The sequence below is a fragment of the Corythoichthys intestinalis genome, chromosome 9 (genome assembly GCF_030265065.1).
Source record: "Corythoichthys intestinalis isolate RoL2023-P3 chromosome 9, ASM3026506v1, whole genome shotgun sequence".
In the NCBI taxonomy this organism is placed as follows: Eukaryota; Metazoa; Chordata; class Actinopteri; order Syngnathiformes; family Syngnathidae; genus Corythoichthys; species Corythoichthys intestinalis.
The window spans coordinates 19,869,865-19,892,354 of NC_080403.1; the positions used below are offsets into that span (position 1 = coordinate 19,869,865).

Here is a 22,490-nt window from a genome sequence, read left to right on the forward strand (position 1 = left end):
GCTACTTGACCTAACCACAATTCCACTTTAAAACTGAAGGGCCAACCAAAGAGCCAAACCAAAAGACAAACTGTCCCATACTGTGGCTTAAGAGGTGTGTGTTATTGATGCAAAAAGAGTCATCCCTCGAGGAAAGACTGCATCCGAAAATGGAGCGATGTGAATAATTGATTTACATCTGTCAGTGATGATGTAGCGTCGGCGGCACTCGGAGTGGTGCGACGGTTCATTGAAATTCAGAGTGCGGGCGCCAACACGATGCAATCACCAACTGGCCAACTTCGAAAAAATAGTGTTTGGAGCGCGTTCACACAGCTGCTGAACTGCTGTATCGTTGGGAAGCAGATGTACAAAATTGTTTTGCCCATGTGAGCCCTCATCTTCCCTGTGGTGTGCAGCCCAGAACATACATGTTGTAATAATGACATTAGACTGGAACACATAGAAATTACACTGACAAATAAATAGAAGTCGACCTTATGGAATTTACAAAAGCCGATGCCGAGATTGAATAAAAAAAGAAAAATATTCAGACGATTGCCGATGTCTAAAGGCAATTTCGTAAGCCGATATTTTTTTTTTAAAGCACGTTGATTATTAAAAGCAATTGAAACACTATTTAAAATTTAATATTTTCTTCTGCTACTTCCTTTTGTATCACTGGCCACTTGGTGGTGCAAAATTTCAATGAATGAAAATCAGCACCCAAACAGTGTATGTAACAGTTATCGTATTATATCGGCTATGTATCAGCCGACTAGAGGTGGGGGAAAATATCCATATGCATTAAATTGTTGTGTTCTCTGTCACAATAAACAATCGACAGACTGACGCCAAGTATCGATATCTTATTAGGACATACTTAATGGATTTCCCCCGTTGTCACTGTCTGTACCTCACCTCTCCTGTCTTGTTTGTGGGGCGCTAATCCCGTAAACGGGAGAAGGCAATAGACAATAGAAGAAGAACAGATACAAGAATTGCGAAAAATGTGAACGAAGAAAAACAAATCAGGTAAATTGCTACCGACGTTTCGGGTTCAGAAAGCAGTGCACTGTCCTGTTTTACATAAAATGCTATTTTTATTTTTCCACTTTAATGTGTCAGCTGTACAGTGTCATGTTATTAATCTACATGCACTTTAACTTATCCAGTTGTGATTACATTTTCAAGACTATGAGGCAATGAGGTTCTATGCAAAATTAAGTTGATACTAACTTTTCAGTACCAGAAAGCAGTGCACTGTCCTGGTTTACATAAAACCAGTATTGTTTTTGGCAGCCATTTTAATTTTCGTCTTAGTCTTAGTCTTTTGGACGAAAATACTTATTAGTCTTAGTCATATTTTAGTCATTTCAAAATGTGTTTGTCTTCGTTTAGTTTTAGTCAACATAAACTCTGACAAATGTCAACTAGTTTTAGTCGACAATTCTCAAAATGTTTTCGTCTATAGACTTCAAAAGTTTTAGTCCATGAATAAATAAATAGATAAATAAAAGGTTTCCAACCATTCTGAATGAACATGACAGACCAGCACATAACAGTAGAGTCTACAAGGACATCACCATTTTCAAGATGATAATACACACTCAGCAGGAAAACAGCACAATTTTTGCAATTAATTAAACTCACCTAGATGCCACGAACTGTATGTAAAATGTTTTCCAAGAGAAGACACCGAGTCACCGCGCTAAATGCTAATGCTAACGTGAATGCTATGCTAACGCTACAAGTTAGTTTGGTGTGTGATGATCACTCAGCACAGACCTTTAAAGGCTAAAGCAACATGGCATGCCAAGATAAGAAAACAAAACTCACCAAGTTCACCTGACACGTTTCACAAAAGGAGCCTGGAATGGGAACACGCGGTGGGGGCGGTTGGGGGAGGGGGGCGCAGCACGTCACATGAGTGACACGACCAAACAATGCTAAATGCCTTACAAATGCCGTATTGGCCCGAATATAAGACGGCCCTGATTATAAGACGACCCCCTCTTTTTCAAGACTCAAGTTCGACAAGACTTTTTGAACACCAAATTAATTTTTATACAGAAAATAATTACAGTACATCTGAAAAAAATGATTATAACAATATATTTGAGAAAAAAGCATGTTATTTTGTCTCATTCAAATCTTAATATATAAACATTTAAATATGTAAACTAAAGTGCAATCACATTCGTAAATGAATGGCTTCTGGTTTTTGAAAAGTAAATAAACCAATCTATTGTGATAAAACAACAAAATTGCAATAACTGCATTAACCACCAAAGTGAAGTCTAACTGTAACTGTAGTCTTGAAACAAATCTGAAAAAGGAAAAACATTGGAATAAAATAATGCAAACTGGTTAAACTTGAGAGTAGCTGAGATCTGTCATGACAGAACATCACTTCAATGATATTGGCGCCATCTAGCGTCGTGAATGGGTGTAACGTCTAGACAGCGAATGTAAGACGACCCCCACTTTTTCAGTCTTATTTCAATGCAAAAAATACCGTCTTATATTCAGGCCAATACGGTACAATAAGAAAATATCACACATTGTGATTTTATGACGGACACTATGGTGAATTTTCATCTTCTTCTCTTGTTGTCAGACTACAACTGGCATCCATCTTGTTTTGTTTTAGACTCCCAAGACACGTTTTCAGCGCGTCATCGTGACAACATCATGAAAAAATTGTTCTTTGAAGAAATATTTTTGTTATCGTCATCATTGACGAAAACAATACTGCATAAAACATGTTATTAATGTCCATGCACAATAATAGTCTAACTATGTAGTGTTTACATTTACAAGACTAGTGTAGTGAGGCATTATGTAAAAGGTTGTTTCTTTGTACATTGTACACGTTATGGCATTGAATAAAGGCATAGTTACAGAAGGTTTCCTTTTAATGGATATTTTCCCTCTTTTTCAGTCACCTATATTGTGATAGATTGTTGAAGAAATTTCTCACATTATATCAAATAGCGTAGCTCCAGTATTGTGTGTTGTGATATTATCATTACCGTGGGCCACATATCGTCACAGTATCGAATGGTGAATTACATGTACTGTCCCACCCCTACAGCTGACATCAGCCAATCTTGACAAAAGTCCATACATCATATATCAGACGGCCGATATACCGGTCGACATTCATAAGAAAGATCATTACCAAAACAGTAAACATCACAGTTATGCTATTATATTGGCCGATGGTCTATCTCAGGGATCCCCAACCTTTTTTGCACCACGGACCGGTGTGATTTGTTCGGTGTTCTGTCAAATTCTGCACCCTTATAAAATTTTGCTCCCAAAGCTTTTGTGGCGGTGAAAAAAGCCCTCTTGTATATTCAGTTGGACTCTCAATGTTATCCAACGGTGCTAAAAAAGTATTTACATCATAAACATACATGTGCACACAAAAATGGCGTAAATTTATGCTTAATGACATGGCGAAGTCGTTAAGTGAGAGAGCTGCGAGCAGTTAACATGGCAAACGTAAGTTAATATTCCTTTCTTTAAAGAAAGCTTGTAGTGTGTACTTTGGAATCGCTGCATACGCGGTCATTTTTAACGTTACGCGTATGCCAAATTTGTTAGAACACCAGCAATGTGCGGCAGAAAAATACAGCAAATATAAACTAACATTTGTTTTTAGCCCCGTCGTGTTAAGTGCAGGGAAAATACAACTCACCCGCTGAATCAGTGGGGGCCTGAGCTTGTTTCGTTGTGACGAGATGGTCCCGAGATGTGAGAGCGACAGAATCTAGCTTCACAAAGATACGATGTTGGAAATTGTAACACAGTTTTTAGTGCGCTCCTAGCGATGTCATGATATTCCGAAATGACTTTAATCCAGACCCTCGGTAGAATTGTTGTCCCAAATGTACGTTTAAGGTCGTCGTGATTTGCGATCTCTACAAGCTGATATTCCTGTTGCACAGACATGCTCTAATCACTCAGTTTATTCACATTCGGGTCACGAATCCACTCCTTCGCAGTCCGTGGGTCTTTAGTAATTGGGAAGTAGCATAGATTTTGTTTTCTTCGAGGTTGTAGGCTCATCTTCTGGCCCGTCAGGTTCCCTTTTCCCCGTAAAAAATCTGTCCAAAGACGTCTGTTTTTCAGTCATTCTAGTGTGGGGGCTAATTATTTCCGGGAACAAATGTGATGCGCCCACCCTACGTCATACGTTATTATCGAGGGCAAGCGCACATAGATATACAAAACAAGATGTACTGCTAACAGTCAAATCTAGAGTAGACAGGGATATTGGTATGTTAAGCGGCACAGGCCAAAGTCGATCAAAATGCAGTCATTATAAATTATTTATTATATCTGCGCGGCCCGGTACCAAATGCGCCACGGACCGGTACTGGTCCGCGGCCTGGTCGTTGGGGACTTCTAGTCTATCTTGAAAAAGGTCAACATATGGGTCCGATGTATTGGGTGGCCGATATATCGGTTCACCTTTACCTATATAATATCAAATTGACCAATGAACAGCTTTGGTAGGGAATAAGCTTTAAAAAATGGAATAAGCATTACTGCAGAATAAACCAGTTTTTACTTCTGTCCTCATGTGAGAACCTCAAGGGCTCAGACTAACGCTTGGCGACGTGCAGCACCAGTGTTACTTCACCTTGGTCGCTTAAAACACATGACCACCCTCTCGCAGCACTCCCAAGCCAAAAGCTGTGAAAATGAAGACGTTTCTTCTAATTTCACACTTGGCGCTTGATCGTTAGGCTCTTATTATGCCCCATTTGCTTCCCTCCACTGGCTGTGATGAAAGCGGGCCAAAGGGGCTGCGACAGGACAAAAAGGGGCCCCTCCATCACAACACATTTTGTTTGGGGTCCATTTTTTTCTTTTAACCCTCAACCCTTCCCCCCTCCCACATGACCACCACCACTTCTCTGCAGTAGCCCCCACCTGTCTCTGTGTTAGTTGGTGTCTAACTACGAGTGTCCTGTGAGCTGCAGATGGTCCGCTCTTGTTTAATTGGCCCTCGGCTTCCCTGCCGCTCGTCAGCAAGTGGGAAGGTCAATGGCTGCTCATGACCTGCGATGATGATTTGCGCTTGTAAAAAAGAAGGGAAAAAAATCAGAAAGCCAAAAGGAGCCAACATTTTACTAAACCAGGAGTGTCAAACTCATCTTTGTCATTGGCCAGATAATAGTTATGGTTTCCTTTTCCAGGAACATTACGTCTTCCAACTTAGGATGCCACAGTTAATTGACAACTGATCGATTATCAAATGACAACTATTTTAATAGTCAATGAATCATTTAGAAATATTGTGGATGTAAAAAATGTCCATATCTTCTTTTTTGAACCTCTTAATAGCAAATCGTTTCTTATTAATTTTTTATTTGTATGAACATGGAATAGTGTGTTTTTTAAAATGTATTTTTAAATGGTTGTTTTTTTGTTTTGTTTTTTTGTTTGTTTGTTTTTAAGGAAAAAAAGTAAATATTCCCTTTTTATATTTTTATTTTTTTAATCTATTCCCAAAAGGGTGAAATATCAGTAAATGTTCAGTTTTTTTTTTCTTCTTTTTTTTAATTGAATAGGGAAGATGTTTATATTCTCCTTTTACATTTTCATTTAAAAAAAAAAATCTTTATTTTATACTTAAATAAAACGAAAGAGATAGTAAATATTCTCTGATTTCTGTAATCCTTGATAATGGATTAGATAATGGATTAGATTATTTAAATCAAATTTGGGTAGGAAATATGGAGCGAAGCAAAAGGGTCAAAGGCCACAGAGGTCAGAAATAGAGAAATATGGCGATTCTATGAATTTGGCTGCCTAGAAGAGGTCTCCTCCCTATGGTTTTCCTTTTTGTTGTTATTTAAAAAAAAAAAAAAAAAAAACTAAAGAAACCTGAAAATCAATATTATTTTTTTTTAAGTTGAATGTTTACCGTTTTTCTCTCCTTTTGTTTATCATTTAAAAAGAAAAGAAAATATTTGCAATCAAGAAGCATAAAAAAGAGGTTTCAGATCAAATCAAGGTCAACAATGTCCCTAAACGAGTCATCGATTATCAAAATAGCTGCAGGTGTCCTTCAAAATGTCCAAACGGCAGAATCGTTATCTAGATGTATCTAGCAAATCCACCATCCTGCTCTTACATCAAATTACCCATTCAAAACTTAGCAATTTAACATCTTGAATGCTCATTTCTCACTGCTTATTTGACCAGAAGCAATCATGTGACTCCACAATATTGCTTTAAAAGTGAGATTTGCAGGTTACATGTTGACCACCCAAGTTACCAACCATGTTTCCTGTCAGACAAAGCCTTTAAAAGGTTTTCAGATGTCTCTAAACAAGTTTGTCCATGTCAGTATCGGTATTATCCCCGGCCACATGTGTCCATTTCTTTTGTTTAGTTTTCACCCTAAAAATGGCTAAACCAAGCACCACACTCAACGGTGATTAATTAGGACATGGGAATAAAGAATTTCAGCCGTTCTAATTAGGCAGAGAGTGTTTGATGGAATGCCAGTTTTTGTAACGAGAAGGGCTGACTTTCCCCTCCCCGGCCGCCATCAAAATGTGTCAGAGTCCTTTCTAAGTGAGCTCTAATTTGAGAGATTATATCAGCTGTGAAGTGGAGCGGCTGCAGCTGATGCAAAACGGCTCTCTGGGGTTTAGAAACACTTTTTTTTCTCTTTTCGTCTTTTTCCAACTGATATGTCGAGGTCAAGGTTGCAACCTATTCGGCGGTTCCGGCACAAAGTGTTTAACCCTTTATAGGGCACTCATTTGCTCATTAGCTGCCATTAATGGCGCTTAACGTCCAATCCATTTTGAATGATCGCTGTCAGCCCTCCCAGTGAAAATGCATTGGACATCCAGCGCTGTCAATGGCACTAAAAGATGAACATTTGTAGCCCGTCCTCTCAGTTTAAATGTTGTCAGTGGGAGGACATGAGTATGAGCATATTAGTTAAATATTAAATTCATTCATTCACACATTAGCTGCCAGTGACGGCGATGGAAGTCCAATCTATTTTAAGTGGAAGGGTTGGACGAACGGTCATTCGCTGCCACCCTCCCACTTCCAATGGATTAGACGTCTGCTTAAATTCACAGCAGAAGGATGAAAAAAGCCACATGATTGGACTTCTATCATCAATGATAATGAAAAAGACAATTATTTAACTATAAAATTAGAAAACAAAAAATTACAGGGTAATAACAAGAGGGTATTTCTTTTATTAAGTATATTAAGTTTTACCTATGTCAGTGGGTGAAAGTTATGTATGTTTCTGATCAAGAATGAATAAAGGAATTACTATCAAACTTTAAAAGTATATTTGTAGTATGAAACAAAGTGATCAAATTTTAGGGTAATGAGGTCGAAGGTCAAATGTTACAAACATCAGAAAAGGAAGCGTGCGCCTTTTGTCATTTTTATTAATCTTTAATGATAATAACAGTTTATTAATTCATAATGTTAATAATTTTTATTTGATTTAAATAAAATTTATTAATAATGATAAAAATTATATACTGTAATCTTTTAATCATAAGGCACACTTGACTATAAGCCACACCCACAAAATGTTTACAAAAAAAATGATTTGTCAAAATTAAGGCTGGGACTTTAACGCATTAATTTCGATTAATTAATTATAAAGCTTTTAACGCGTTAAAAATTTTAACGCAATTAATTGTTTCAGTTCCATTTGTCCACATGCGGAACCTTCCTAATCATGTGTTTCTGGTACGCCGGTAAATCTGACGCACACAAACAAACGCTAACAGCAGCAGTGATGGGAGGCGACATTTTATTTGGACAGTTAGGGGCTAGTTTTCCCCTATAAAACGCATCCTGATGGGACAATGGACAAGAGCATTGTTTTGTGCAAGCTGCCGACGCGGCCGCGCGCCTTCCTCGTCCCCCTCTTCCCGCCCGCCCTTTAACCAGGGCGCGGCGGCGGCGAGGGTCCCGGCGTGGTCGGCTTGGCGGTCACGGTTGCACCCGGCGGGCTGCCTCGGCCGGCGCTTGTGCAAGCAGCTATTCGATGACGAAAAGCAGACCAAAGAAGACCGATTGAAGTCTGTCGAGTATGTTGGTTTGACACGGGACCACTGGACTTTCTTGAGCAATTCTAACTATCTCGGAGTGACCGCACATACAATACAAGTCGTCAACAATGCATTTGGCGTCTTTCGTCCTGACTGTGCAAAAAGCCAACGACAGACGCTAAACAGTAAACTGTGCAGACCAGTTTTTTTTCGGTAGCTGAGTCCTGGGAGATTGAACGAAAAGTCACAACAATTGGTACGGATTGTTGAATAACTTAATGTTGAAGTGTTGCACTTTGTTATTTTCTTGCAGTTTAATTATCAGTGTTTACATTTCACTATTTGAAAGAAAATATTTGGCAATATTTTATGCCTCATAGTTTTATCTTGTAACTACTGAAAAGTAGTTATGTATACAGTTAAAAAACAGTAACTATCTAAAGAAAAATGTTTTCAAAGAACATAAATAATCCGGGTGCCTGAAACACTTTAAACCTGAATAGCTGTATGAGCACTTTGACCAATTGTATGCTGATGACATTACATATTAACAGTAATAAATTTGTTGTTAAGCTCAAAAAGGCTTTTTTATTGAGAACACGATTTGTTTTGTCAATATATGGTTTTCAATTAGAATGCGATTAATTTCGATTAATTAATTACAGACCCTGTAATTAACTCGATTAAAATTTTTAATCGAGTCCCACCACTAGTCAAAATATAAGATGCACTGGAATATAGGACATGTACAGCTTGTACAGTCTCTCACCCTCCCTCCTGCTGCTTTTTTTGGTCACCAGTGCAGCTGGCATTTGGTACTTAAAGTTCGCAATGATTGAAAGGTTTGTTTCTTTGATCTAGCTTGAGAAAGCTCGGTAGGTCCACAATCTATGGCACAAATGTCTTAATCACCATTTAGTCAATCTTTGTTGTCGAGAGGCTGTTCTCGGCAGTGTGAACTTTAAAGCGTGAGTGAATTTGTTCAGGGTGTACCTTGCCTTCTGCCTGGAGTTAGCTGTGTTATGCTCCAGCACCCCCGTGACCCTCGTGAGCATAAGCGTTTCAGAAGATGAATGTATGGTGTTAAAGGTCATAAAATGAAAAATGTGGGTGCACCTACATTTTGTGCTGGTGCACGTTAAGTAAATAGTTTGGCGCGCTAGTGCAATCAATGCAAAAAGTAGGTGTGGAGCCTGGGCAATATACAAGTACATCGCAATGTCAGTTTTTCACAATATCGTTCAGGCCTAATTTATATATGTTTTCACTTTTTAAGGGCTAAAAACTAACAAAATAATCTAGAAATACAATGACATTGCCAAAAGATACAAAAATATACAGTGGTACCTCGACATATGATCGCTTCGACACACACTCTTTTCAACATCCGCCGTAAAATTTGACTCTACCTCCAACCACATGCTCGAAATACGACGACATGACAGCACAGCAGACGGACGCATGGCGGATTTTCATGTGAGAGAAATCAGCACAGGGTTCAAAAAAGTTGGTACAGGTGGTGAAACAAGGAAAAGGGTCACCCTCTTCTTTTCAATGGTAAGCGTCACGCTTACCATTGAAAAGAAGATGCAAATTATAGAAAAATTTGAGCGTGGGGTGCGCATCCGTGAACTGGCTCAACAATACATCTCCACGGTCCTCCTCCGACCATCGTTCGCCAGTCTTAATAAGTTGACAATTATTACTGTGGTAACAACGCCAAAGAAATCGCCAGCTTCAGAACTTATCCAACAGAAAATGCCTTCTGTCCGCCACAATTGACGGTGTTCTCAGGAAAACATTAAAAGTGAAAGTAAGCGCTAAACTGCACTGCTTCCTCTCTCTGTCACGTCAGCCATCCGGTGCTTTCAGGTACAGCAAAAAGCGTCCGCCACATTAGAACCCGATTCGTTACATTATTACAAGAATTATTATTATTATTATTATTTTTATTATTATTATTATTTTATTGCGATTTTTATTAATAATTTATTTGCCTTGCTATGCGTGTAATCGTACCAGCAGTATTTATTAAGGAATTAGTGTAGGTTTTTGGGCTGTGGAACAAATTAATGGAATTGTTATGTATTCTCATAGGAAAATCCTGCTTCGACTTAGAGAAAACAAGGTCCTGGAACGAATTAGCTTCGTATGTTGAGGTACCACTGGTATATGTTTTATTTTTTTAGGACTGTCAAAGTTATCGCATTAACGGGCGGTAATTAATTTTTTAAATCAATCACGTTAAAATCTTTGACGCAATTAACGCACATGCCCCGCTCAAACAGATTAAAATGACAGCACAGTGTCATGTCCACTTGTTACTTGTGTTTTTTGTCTCCCTCTGCTGGCGCTTTGGTGCGACTGATTTTATGAGTTTAAGCACCATGAGCATTGTGTAATTATTCACAATGGCGAGCTACTAGTTTATTTTTTGATTGAAAATTTTACACATTTTATTAAAACAAAAACATTAAGAGGGGTTTTAATACAAAATTTCTATAACTTGTACCAACATTTATCTTTTAAGAACTACAAGTCTTTCTATCCATGGATTGCTTTAACAGAATGTTAATGTTAATGCCATCTTGTTGATTTATTGTTATAATAAACAAATACAGTACTTATGTACAGTATGTTGAATGTACAGTATATATCCGTCTTGTGTCTCATCTTTCCATTCCAACGATAATTAACAGAAAAATATGGCATATTTTATAAATGGTTTGAATTGCCATTAATTACGATTAATTATTTTTTAAGTTGTGATTAACTCGATTAAAAATTTTAATCGTTTGACAGCCCTACATTTTTTTTTTTTTTTTTTTTTTTTGGTATCGGGATCAGGATTCGGTATTGCATACGTGTCAAGTTGTACGGTTTTGGTGTAATTTGTACAAGTGAGCACTGATTTTTAAATGTGTACGCCATACGTTCAAATTATGTACGTTTGTCGTGCGTTCCGTTTTTTTCTCCGTTTTTCTCCGGATTTTGTTACTGTTTCGGCAACGAGACAATGTGCGTTACTATGCGTTACAACGTTGGTTGAATGAAGCGAGAAAAGTCAGAGACACGGAGAGAGAAGAGTGTTTGTTATGATGCTGTAGCAAAAATGATGCTAGGCTAGGTGGCTCCAATATTTCCTGACAGTAGCCGACAGCCTACAATCTACGCGTAGATACAGTGGGGAGAACAAGTATTTGATACACTGCCAATGGGCAATGGGAAAATCCATTGGCAGTGTATCAAATACTTGTTCTCCCCACTGTATCACATGCATATAGAACTACATGCGAAATGACGGACTCGGCGGCGTTAGTAAACAGCCGCGATTTTGAAGCAGTAGACTTCTCAGAAAGGGTCTGTTGTTGGGAACCTTCCTAGCGAACCTTAGTAACTTTTTATCTAAAAATACTCCTAAATTGGTAAAATCTAGACTTCAATCTATCTTTAAATGATGAAAGCTTTAAAACTTTCTTATGTCGAAAGTAGACAGAAGGGAACTAATGCAAAAACGGGAGCAATTTTAACAACTTTAACAGTTGATTCACAACATTAAATGACTTCCAAACATAGCAAAGGTTACTATGTTTTTTTGTTTTTGTTGAAAAAAAAAAAGAAAAAAAAAACATGAAAGGTAACACCAGTTACTTTGCCATGTAACTAATTACTCTTAGATTCTGGTAACTGAGTTCCTCACTTACTCTCACAAGTAATTTGTAACTAATTAATTACTTTTTAAAAGTAAGATTAACAGCTCTGGTCATAAAGATGAAGTCTGCAGAATGAAAAGTGACGAAAGTGGAGATTTTATTCTGCCAGTTTGTTTCCAAACACAGTTTGCCGACAACTACTGCTGATCACTTCTCAGAAATAGCAAAAGAAATCTTCCCTGACTCAAAGATTGCATCGGTAAATTAATTTTATCATTGACGTTTTTAATTTATAATTGGACACAGTACCGAACTACCTTTAAGTTAAACTGAATTGCGAGCTGAAGTGCAGCCATCAAAAGACATGGTAGAAATTGCCAAAAGTACTACATACAATTATAACAAAAGTCACTGTTAAATTTTAGTAATCATGATGTATCTGAAGATATTGATTGTTGTTTGATTACATCAGGTTATATGTTACAATATTACCAATAAATTCATATTATTTTAAAAATTTAGTTTTATTTTTGTTTCATATTGCACGCTATATACGACGTTGTAAGATTAGTCACCAATTTGTAAGGGCATACGTTACTATTTGTAAGATTGCCAACGGCCTCGGGTTGACAGGTATGGTATTGGTATTGGTATTCAGGTGACTCAGACTCTGGTGCAAAAATATGCGATCGGAACATCCTTACACTAAACGAAACGCAGGTCATAGACTGTAAAAATCCATAAATAAGCCAAATTTGACTATAAACCGCAGGATTCAAAGATAAGGATGAAAGTAGAGGGTTATAGTCCGAGAATTACGGTAATTGTAATGGAGAAAATATTACAGTCCGTGAAAAACTGAGGCGTCCATGACCCAAAATGTGATATCCACAAATGTGGACACCAGGTTTAAGTTACGCTTTGTTTTTTAAATGACCAAAAATAGGGTTAAAGTTAGTTAAACACAGCCGGAAGACATTTAGCCGGTACATTAAAAACAACAATAGAAAGAGAGCGAGAGGTCTCACTTTGGTGTGCAAAATGTAGACCAGATTTCAACGTTAAATTCGATAATACTTCTTGTGGTAGCCTGGTGGAATATTCTATCCCTTCCTCTGGTTGTGATTGATGTTTCTCGGGATTTGCCTCAAGTGAAAAGAAGCTTTTCACCGTGCCAGTAAGCCATTACAGTATGTGCTCCATTTAGATACAAAAGACGCAACAATGTTGGTAGTGAGGACGCCTGGAGCGAGCAGTGTGTCACATCAAGGCAGAAACATGGGCTGGATTGCGTATAAATATATATAGAGAGTGTTTTTCAGCCATCTTCTTTATTCTAATTAGCAGAACTGATGAGACACTAAATAATAAATAAAAACATTCTGTAGAATGAAAGTTGATCTTAGGCATTTATGACCCACTTCCCCCTCTCCGACTCTGATGTAAAGCACAGTGACTTCATGTTCAGCCTCTCCGGGAGGAATTACAGTATGAGATTTGTTTCTCCAATTAAAGCAAGTGAGATGGTAAACATTAATACTGGCTGACGGTGGAGCGTAGAAATATGTCATCAGCACGCCATAGTGAAAAAAAAAAAAAAGCTCTGACGTTTGTTATTTAACATCAAGAGTAATAGTAATGTTGTCTTGATGAACTGGGGCATGTTTTAAAATCCAAAAATTGTCAGCAACCTCCCAATTAAAGTAGTTTTTAGCGCATGACTAACCCTATGTTATGTTTTTTTTTCTTCTCCAAAATGAAAAAGATCCTAATAAACATAGTTTTTAATGTCATTATCATTTTGGTTTCTCAGGGAGAGCATTCATCTTCCTTGGTCAGTTTGACCCGGGACGTGGGATTATCCTCAACTGTGAGGACAAAAAAAAAAACATCAATAAATATGATCTTTATCACATTATAATCCATCCTGTTTTGTTGGATAGTAAGAATAACAATAATGATAAACAATAATATTAATATGAAAAAAGGAAAATATTGTTTCTGTCTCATGATTAACTTTCCTTTTGTGTTTGTCTCACAGTAACAGCAATACCATTCTTGGGTAATTTGGACAATAAAACAAACTGGATAAAACCCAACCAAAAATGTTCTGCATCCTATAATTACCTCTATTTCAAACAGTTTCAGTCCTGATTTTATTGGGCTGTAATTATCACTTATTGTTTGATTTGCATTTTTTTAATTTGTGTGTTTTTATTTTATTTTATTGTGGGTGGTTTGGAGCAGTTACATTGAAAAATGTTAGCGTTTTTTTTTTTTTAAACCCCAGTCATTTCAAAAAAGTTGACTGATGATGAAAGTTGCAGTCTCGAGTCATGGTTTCAAACTAGTTGTGTGGTTCGCCAATGTAAATCACGTGCATTGATATCATGATTTATGCTGAAATAAGATTTTTGTAAAATTTTTGTAGTCTAAAAATCTGAAAATTTTTAGTTTTGTTTTTCTTAATGAAACTTTTTAAAAAGAAAAATGAAAAGAATATTTAGGTTTTTTTCTTCAGTTTTTTTTTTTTTTTTTTACATTTAAAAAAAAAAAAAAGGAAAATATTTAGCAATTGTTTCCTTCTTTTTTGTCTATTAAAAATCTATACTTTGTCTGTGTGTGTTTGTGTGTGTGTGTGTGTGTTGGTTCTTGATAGACTCCGAAACGGCTGGGCGGATTTTGACAAAACATTACAAAGTTCTTACTAAGTACTAAGTACTTCAAGTGTCTAGGAGTGTTCTTGGATGGGTTTGATCTCTCTAGGCCACCATTTAGTGCGGAAAATTCATTCAAAACATAAAAAAAATACCATAGAAAATGTGACCTGACAGTGGAGGTGTCAGCACCATCTTTTGGGCGACAGACGCATATCTTGTGATTGCAATGTCACAGTTGGCTTTCTAACTTTACGGTTTCATTTACAAATTTAAATGTGCTGTGGTGATTCGTTGTGGCTTTGATGTTTCCACAACAAGATGCAAGATTTAAAAAAAAAAAAAAAAAAAAGTACACTTTTTTCATTTTAGCTGGATATTTTAATCTCTATAAAAGCAAGCCTGTCTGTCCAATTTCCAATCTTTTCTGTGTTTTCTGCCATATGTACTGTATATATATATATATATATATATATATATATATATATATATATATATATATACATACATATATACATACACACAAACACACATGTGTATATATATATATATATATATATATATATATATATATATATATATATATATATATATATATATATATATATATATATATATATATATATATATATATATACTGTATAATGTGTGTGTGTTTTGGCCAAAAGTTTGGCGACACCTGAAGGCTGGATACTTTGAGGAATGTGGGAAATAAAACCTGTTGTCATTTTTTTTTTTTTTTTTTGCCATTCCACATGTTCATTGATAGTTTTGATGTCTTCAGTGAGAATTTACAATAGTAGTGAAAACACAAAAATGATGAGGTGTGTCCAAACTTTCGACTTTTGTTTAAGCGTCATCAACATGTTTTGACCCCAGTCCCACAAAAGTAAACCTATGGTTACAAACTGTAACTATAAAATGTACACAAAGGCTGGTTACGAACTGTAGTGCTGGCTGTCACTTTACCTGTAGACGTTGTTTCGAGTTTTGTCGTGTTGTGCTTTAATTCGAAGCAGTTCCTTGAATTGGATGTTGAGGTTTTTAGCAGTCGACAGTCTTTTTGAGCCAGCACAAAGTTTGCAACGCGTGGAGATAGTTTTGTCATCTTTACTGGACAGAAATGGGAAGTAATGGTTGTATTTCCAGTGAGCAAATGCAGCCGTTTGTGGTATATCTCCTGCCCTTCACTGTTAGCCTGGCTACCTCATCAGAATGCTATGTTGTTGACCGCCGCGCTCAGACAGCATGGTAATACACGTGACGCATTTTTTTTTCCCGATGAGAAAACGTGAGATGTGGTGTCACTCCCAAACTCAAGAGCAATATTTTATATTCAAATGCTCTTCGTACATGACTACAGTATTCTTAATGCTACGTACTGTACATTATGAGGTGACAACAAAATAGTAACGCACAGGCACTAAGGAAACTAACTTTAATCAGATTACTGGCTTGGAAAAATGAACACGATAGATTGCTCGTTAATGAAAGAAATCGGATAACAGTAACGCGTTGGCTGACAACACTGAAAATAAATCATAGGGAAGCCCACATTTTGAGGTTTTGTATGTGTGGATTTAACAAACCTTGACCCCAACAACCCAACACAAGTAGCATGCCTGGCATTGCCGGGTCATACTTCTAGTAGCAAATAAAAATAAGATTAAAACAAAAAATATATAAGCAAATAAACAAATATATGACAAAAGAATATTTACGATTTTCCTTTTTCCCCCCATTAAAAAAATAAACAAAACAAAGTCAAATGGATGAAAAAAGAATATTTACCATAATTTTTGGGTTATAAGCCGCACCTGACTATAAGCCACATGTATCATATTTACAAGAAAACTATTTCTTTCATTCATAAATTGGGAGAAAAAAAAGTCGCGGCTTATAGTCTGAAAACTATGGAACTTTCCCCCACTGTTTTTTGTTTTTTAAAGAGAAATGAAAATGGGACAGGGAAAAAGAAAAATGTAATATTTAGAGGCTCAAAATAAGGATTTTAACCACTTTGAGGTAGGTAATGCCTTGAACAAATTATTGACAATCAAAATTGATGAAAATTAATTTGCTAATCGATTAGTAAATTAATCGTGGCAGCTCTACTTCACCAGCTGTTGACGGCACAAGACGTCCAATCCATTGATCAATTCAAAATGGGTGTTTCGCACCGCTAATGGCAGCCTTTGAGTTAAATATGTTTAGTCTATATCCTGAGCCACTTCCAAAATCTTCCCAGAAAATATGCATCGCAAGTGAGTCAATAATATCCCTTTGTTTAAAAATAGTTTTAACATTCAATAGAAAATAACAATAAATAAAATTAAAAAACTGCTATGCCGTACTGACGTGACTTCATCCCCTCCCCCACCACTCACCTTATATTCAATCCATTCCCTTACACAGTTAATGAAATAAACCATCGCCGATTTCCATTTTGATGGCTTTTATTCAATCAAGAAAACGACATAACAAAAAAAAAATCTACTTTAAAAATGACTCAATTTGACCCAGAATAATTGGAGAGTTGAACTCATGTTTGTAGCTTCACTGCACACTTTGATAAAAAAAAAAGAGCTTCGGTGGAACTATAATTATGAACCTCCGTCTGACAACTACACCGGCCGACCTAACAAATCACAGTCTTTCCCGAACAAGGGTGAAAATGATATGCGCTGTTAAATCCTCCCGGCGTAAAATACGAGTCAGTTTGCTATCACACTCAAAATACACACATTTGCATTGGTGGATGGAAATGGCATGGTTCATGACATCAGTACAGATGTACTAGTATATGGCAAAAACACTTAACTGCAAGTGAAAATACTAAGAATTGGCCATCTGTCATGTATCATTTATTTTATATATGTTAAAACAGAAATGCTTAGATGAGTGGTTCTTAAACTGGGTTTGATCGAACCCCAGGGGTTCGGTGAGTAAGCCTCAGGAGTTCGGTGAAGGTTAAGATACAGAGAGCCTTATTTTATACGTTGACTAAACGAGGCAAAGTGGTGTTTTGGAACAGGTTTTGAACTGGTTTGCCCTCAATTTACAGACTTTATTCCATTTCTTTCAAATGCTAGCCCTCTATCTAATGGGAGGAGAAATCGGTTTGCTCAGTGGAGGGTTGACTGGCACTTGGTATGGGGAAATATAACAGACCTACAGACAACGTGAACTGCGTAGATAATAAAATAAAAAAGATTGCATAATTTTACGCCATGAAAATAGTATGTGATGGAAGCATGCAGCAATAAAATGAGAATGTAGACATTAAAACAAAAAAAAGGAACAGTGTGAAATAAAATGAGTTTGATTTTACTTACCAACATGAAAATCAACAGTAAAAGCCAAATTTATTTGAAGTAAATTTGAAATCTGGAAGAAATTTGAACAGGAATTCACTTAGATGTTAGCTGTCTAGGTTTTGAACTCATTAAAAAATTGCTTTATTATGTAATTCCGAAGGGCTCGGTGAATGCACCTGTGAAACACGTGGGGTTCGGTACCTTTAGCAAGGTTAAGAACCACTTGTTTAGATGCTTAAATAATAACACCAGATTGCTCAGTTTATGACAGCTGTTTTTAACCCTGTTAGGGACATTGGTCAAAACGATGGATTTCTATTAAAAAGGTATCATGATCTTAACTCATTCACTGCCAGCTAAGGTCAAATAGTAAGTGTGGTTGTAGTCGTAAAAACCGTACAATTTGGGACAAATACACTGTGTGTGGGAGTGCTCGAAAATTCAGAATTTTTGGAAAGACATTACGAAATGTTTATCACTTGTATTGAAAGTGAATGTACCTACCTCGGCCAAACTTTGTGTCTTTGGTGTTTATCCAACAGATGTTGTAATAACCCAAAGGGGAAAAAAAAATTGTGAAATTATGGGACACATACAGTATATGTACATTGTATCAACATTCAAAATAAATCTAAGAAATATACCGTAATTTTCGGACTATAAGCCGCTACTTTTTTCCTTCATTTTGATACCTGTGGCTTATTTGTTGATTTTTTTTAGGTAACACTTTATTTGACAGCGGTGTCATAAGACTGTCATAAGATCATCAAAATTATGACATGACACTATCATGGACATTACTGAATGCTTATGTCATTAAGTGTCATTTGCCAAATTATGTCACTAACTCAATTTTTGTCCATCTTGGATCTTTTGCATTCATTCTATTCAAAAGTGAGATCATTTGCCGGATAACACTTAATGACATCTGTTATAAGCATTCATGAATGTTCAGCACAGAGACATGTCATAATTATGATTGTGTAATGACAGTCTTATGGCACCACTGTCAAATAAAGTGTCAGCAAATACCATAACTAGCAATTGATGAAACAATTGGAACAGTAACTGAAGAAATATTTAGCACAGAACAGGATTTTTGATTGTTATTTACATCTGTAGCGCTGCAATGCACGCTAAGAGGCATGTTCGATGACAACAGTCAACAGCAGGTGGCAGCAGAGGTTGACTGTCTCCCCCAAGGGAGCAGTGATGGCCAAATGAAGCTTCTTGAAGCAATAAAGCTTTGCAGTAATTAGTTCAAAGTTTAATGATGGTTCATTTGGTCTTATGACAGTCGGTCGTATGATGCTGCTGTCAAATAAGGTTGTTCCGGTTAATATCTTTTGGTGTAAATATCCCATTATACAGTGAGCACAGCTGCGGCTTATAGTCCAGTGCGGCTTAACTATGAACAAATGCTGTTTTCGTGCCAAATTTGGTGGGCTGCGGTTTATAGTCAGGTGCGCCTTGTAGTGCGAAAATTAGGGTATATATACTGTATGTATATACAGTATATTGTACTGTCAAAATTATCGCGTTAACGGGCGATAATAATTTTTTAAAAATTAATCACGGTAAAATATTTGACGCATTTAACGCACATGCCCCACTCAAACAGATTAAAATGACAGCACAGTGTAATGTCCACTTGTTACTTGTGTTTTTTTGTGTTTTGTCGCCCTCTGCTGACGCTTGGGTGCGACTGATTTTATGGGTTTCAGCACCACATGAGCATTGTGTAATTATTGACATCAACAATGGCAAGCTACTATTTTATTTTTTGATTTAAAATTTGACAAATTTTATTAAAACGAAAAAATTAAGAGGGGTTTTAATATAAAATTTCTATAACTTGTACTATCTTTTAAGAACTACAAGTCTTTCTATCCATGGATCGCTTTAACAGAATGTTAATAATGTTAATGCCATCTTGTTGATTTATTGTTATAAGAAACAAATACAGTACTTATTTACCGTATGTTGAATGTATATATCCGTCTTGTGTCTTATCTTTCCATTCCAACAATAATATCGAGAAAAATATGGCATATTTTATAGATGGTTTGAATTGCGATTAATTATGATTAATTAATTTTTAAGCTGTAATTAACTCGATTAAAAATATACGTATATGGCAGTATTAGTTGTGGTTCCTGAGCCAGATATTATATATATATCTTTTTTTGTTAATTCATACCCTGAATACTATACAGATACATGGGTGGGCAATTAATGAGTGAAGTTGCACGAGTGCTGGGAAAGTGAAGGGATGTGTTCTATCTTCGTTGATTTATAGATAGTTTTGAATATGGTAGGGTGTTTTTGCATCTATTTTTTTAGTACTGTCATATTATTAATATTAGTTATATATTAAAAAAAGATTTGAAATAATAATATTTGGCTCTGGAACCACAACAAATACTGGTCCCATGTAACTATTACTTGAGCAATGGCTTGGATCTGCACACTATTGTTTTCTTGTTTATATATTCAGTGTTGAAAATGACCTTATCAGCTTGATCCCATTAATGGATGCAAGGTTCAAAGATGCACGAAACGGGTTAACGTGCCAACAGGACCTCCGGGCTCAGAAAGCACATGCTGAGGAAAAAAGCTGCTTCTCATTTTGTTCTTCTTTGGGCCCTCTCTCTCTAATGTCAGAGATGTGATGTTTCTTTGCACCGTGTAATCAATTTAATCACAAAGTCGCCTTAAGCTGATTATGCGCCGATAATTACATTTTTCAAAGTGCGCACAGCAATAAATGTGTTGTTGGTAAAAAACAGACATCGGCAGGGGTTTATTACTGTTTGTTCATAATGAGAACCATGTTGACCTTTATGCCTCTTTACAGTCGGACTGCACATGTAGTCATTACGTACAGTGGTGTTGTAATTATTTGATCTCCTAGTAAATTGGTTGAGTTTGTTCGCTTTTAAAACAAAATTAGGGTGTGGTAAGGGGTTTAAATCACTCAATTTGTATAACGATATGATATCGGTCCTTTGGACACTAATACGATGTTGGCAATATGACAAATTCTGGCACGATTCAATTCAAAGGCTTCCATAATAATATGTTATGTACATTTTACACAATTACATTTAACCTAAAAATATATATATATGTTTTCAGCAATTTGTTTTCGACAATCAAAGCATTGTGGCATTATTTAAATGAAAACTGTTATTTTTAACAAAACGGCATAAAATGGAAAATTTAGGACATTAATCAATGTTTAGCTTTTCGTTCAGTTTTCATTTTATCGTGAATAACAAAACCGATATATCGATCCAGATCAATTGTGGCAATTTGGGATATAAAAATTTAAGGGAAAAAAAGCTAATGTTTCCTTTATTTTTCTGGCAGTGGGAGGAGGTGAGCGGTTACGATGAAAACATGAACACCATCCGGACCTATCAGGTGTGCAATGTTTTTGACAACAACCAGAACAACTGGGTGCGCACCAAGTACATCCGGCGGCGAGGCGCACAGAGGATCCACGTGGAGATGAAGTTCTCCGTAAGGGACTGTAGCAGCATTCCCAATGTCCCCGGCTCCTGCAAAGAGACATTCAACCTTTACTACTATGAATCAGATTCTGACACAGCTACCAGGACCTCGCCGGCCTGGATGGAGAATCCCTGGATCAAAGTGGACACTATAGCAGCCGATGAAAGCTTCTCCCAAGTGGACCTCGGCGGAAGAGTGATGAAAATCAATACTGAGGTCCGCAGCTTCGGCCCCGTGTCGAGAAATGGCTTCTACCTGGCATTCCAGGACTATGGCGGCTGCATGTCCCTTATAGCTGTCCGGGTCTTCTACCGGAAGTGTGCTCGCATTATCACCAATGGGGCGCTCTTCCAAGAGACGTTGTCAGGGGCTGAGAGCACTTCGCTTGTGGCGGCGCGTGGGGTTTGCATACCCAATGCCGAGGAAGTGGACGTGCCCATTAAACTATACTGCAACGGTGACGGAGAGTGGATGGTACCCATCGGTCGATGCATGTGCAAGGCTGGCAATGAAGCGGCGCAGAACGGGACCGTGTGTCGAGGTATGTTTTTCTTTACTCTGTTACTGTTTAATAGTTTTACATTTCTTTCAGGGTGTTTCATTAACTTAGGTTATTAGCACTTATTGGCAATTTTCCTTAGATGCACGTAACCTTTCATTCTGTACTCCCTATGTAGTGTTTATCTTGTGTTGTTTATTAAAAAAACACAGCTGAACAGAAAAGGGTTTATGGCAACGACGGGAGAGAACAGAGGGAATAGTGTCATAGAAACATGATTGAATATATAGTATGCTATCTAACTATAAGTAGCATTACAAGGGATTCATGACCACTCTTTTCAAAGGGACACCATGTAGGAAGGGTATACACCTAGTAACCAAAAGGATAGCAAGAGGGAAGATTGGGCAGATAAAAGTGTGATAGGGCAGTCTTATAGCCAGGACTTCTTGTACCTTATTGAGTGTTTTTGAGACTTATCTTTTGGGTTATCAACAGATGTGGTAGTGTAACCCCGAAGGGTTAGAGCTAGACTCAGACTCCTTTCTGTTGATTGCAGTTGAAGAATTATTAATATTGTAAAATGGAAAGGGAAAGGGAAAATTCACCGCTTGCCAAGAAACTATATCTAATTCTGGATGTCCTGTCTATTGTTTTCCCTTTATGTTACTGTCTGGTCTCTCATGCTGTTTACATAGCTGACACTACTTTCCCCATATACTGCGAAAACACCCTCGACTGCTGCAAACTTGAGCCAGATCTGAGTTTCATCTTTCCAACTGAACTGAACTGAACTGAACTGTTCTGTT

General features: G+C 37.0%; 1 protein-coding gene across 4 annotated transcripts in view; it reads left to right on the forward strand.

Annotated features, from left to right (window-relative positions):
- Window positions 1–22,490, forward strand: part of ephb2b (eph receptor B2b) — a 265,726-nt gene that overhangs the window by 101,618 nt on the left and 141,618 nt on the right. For all 4 annotated transcript variants that reach the window (XM_057846096.1, XM_057846098.1, XM_057846097.1 and 1 more), the window contains exon 3: window positions 21,039–21,723. In XM_057846096.1, coding sequence (XP_057702079.1) covers window positions 21,039–21,723 — 685 coding nt within the window. The remainder of the gene's footprint in view (window positions 1–21,038; window positions 21,724–22,490) is intronic.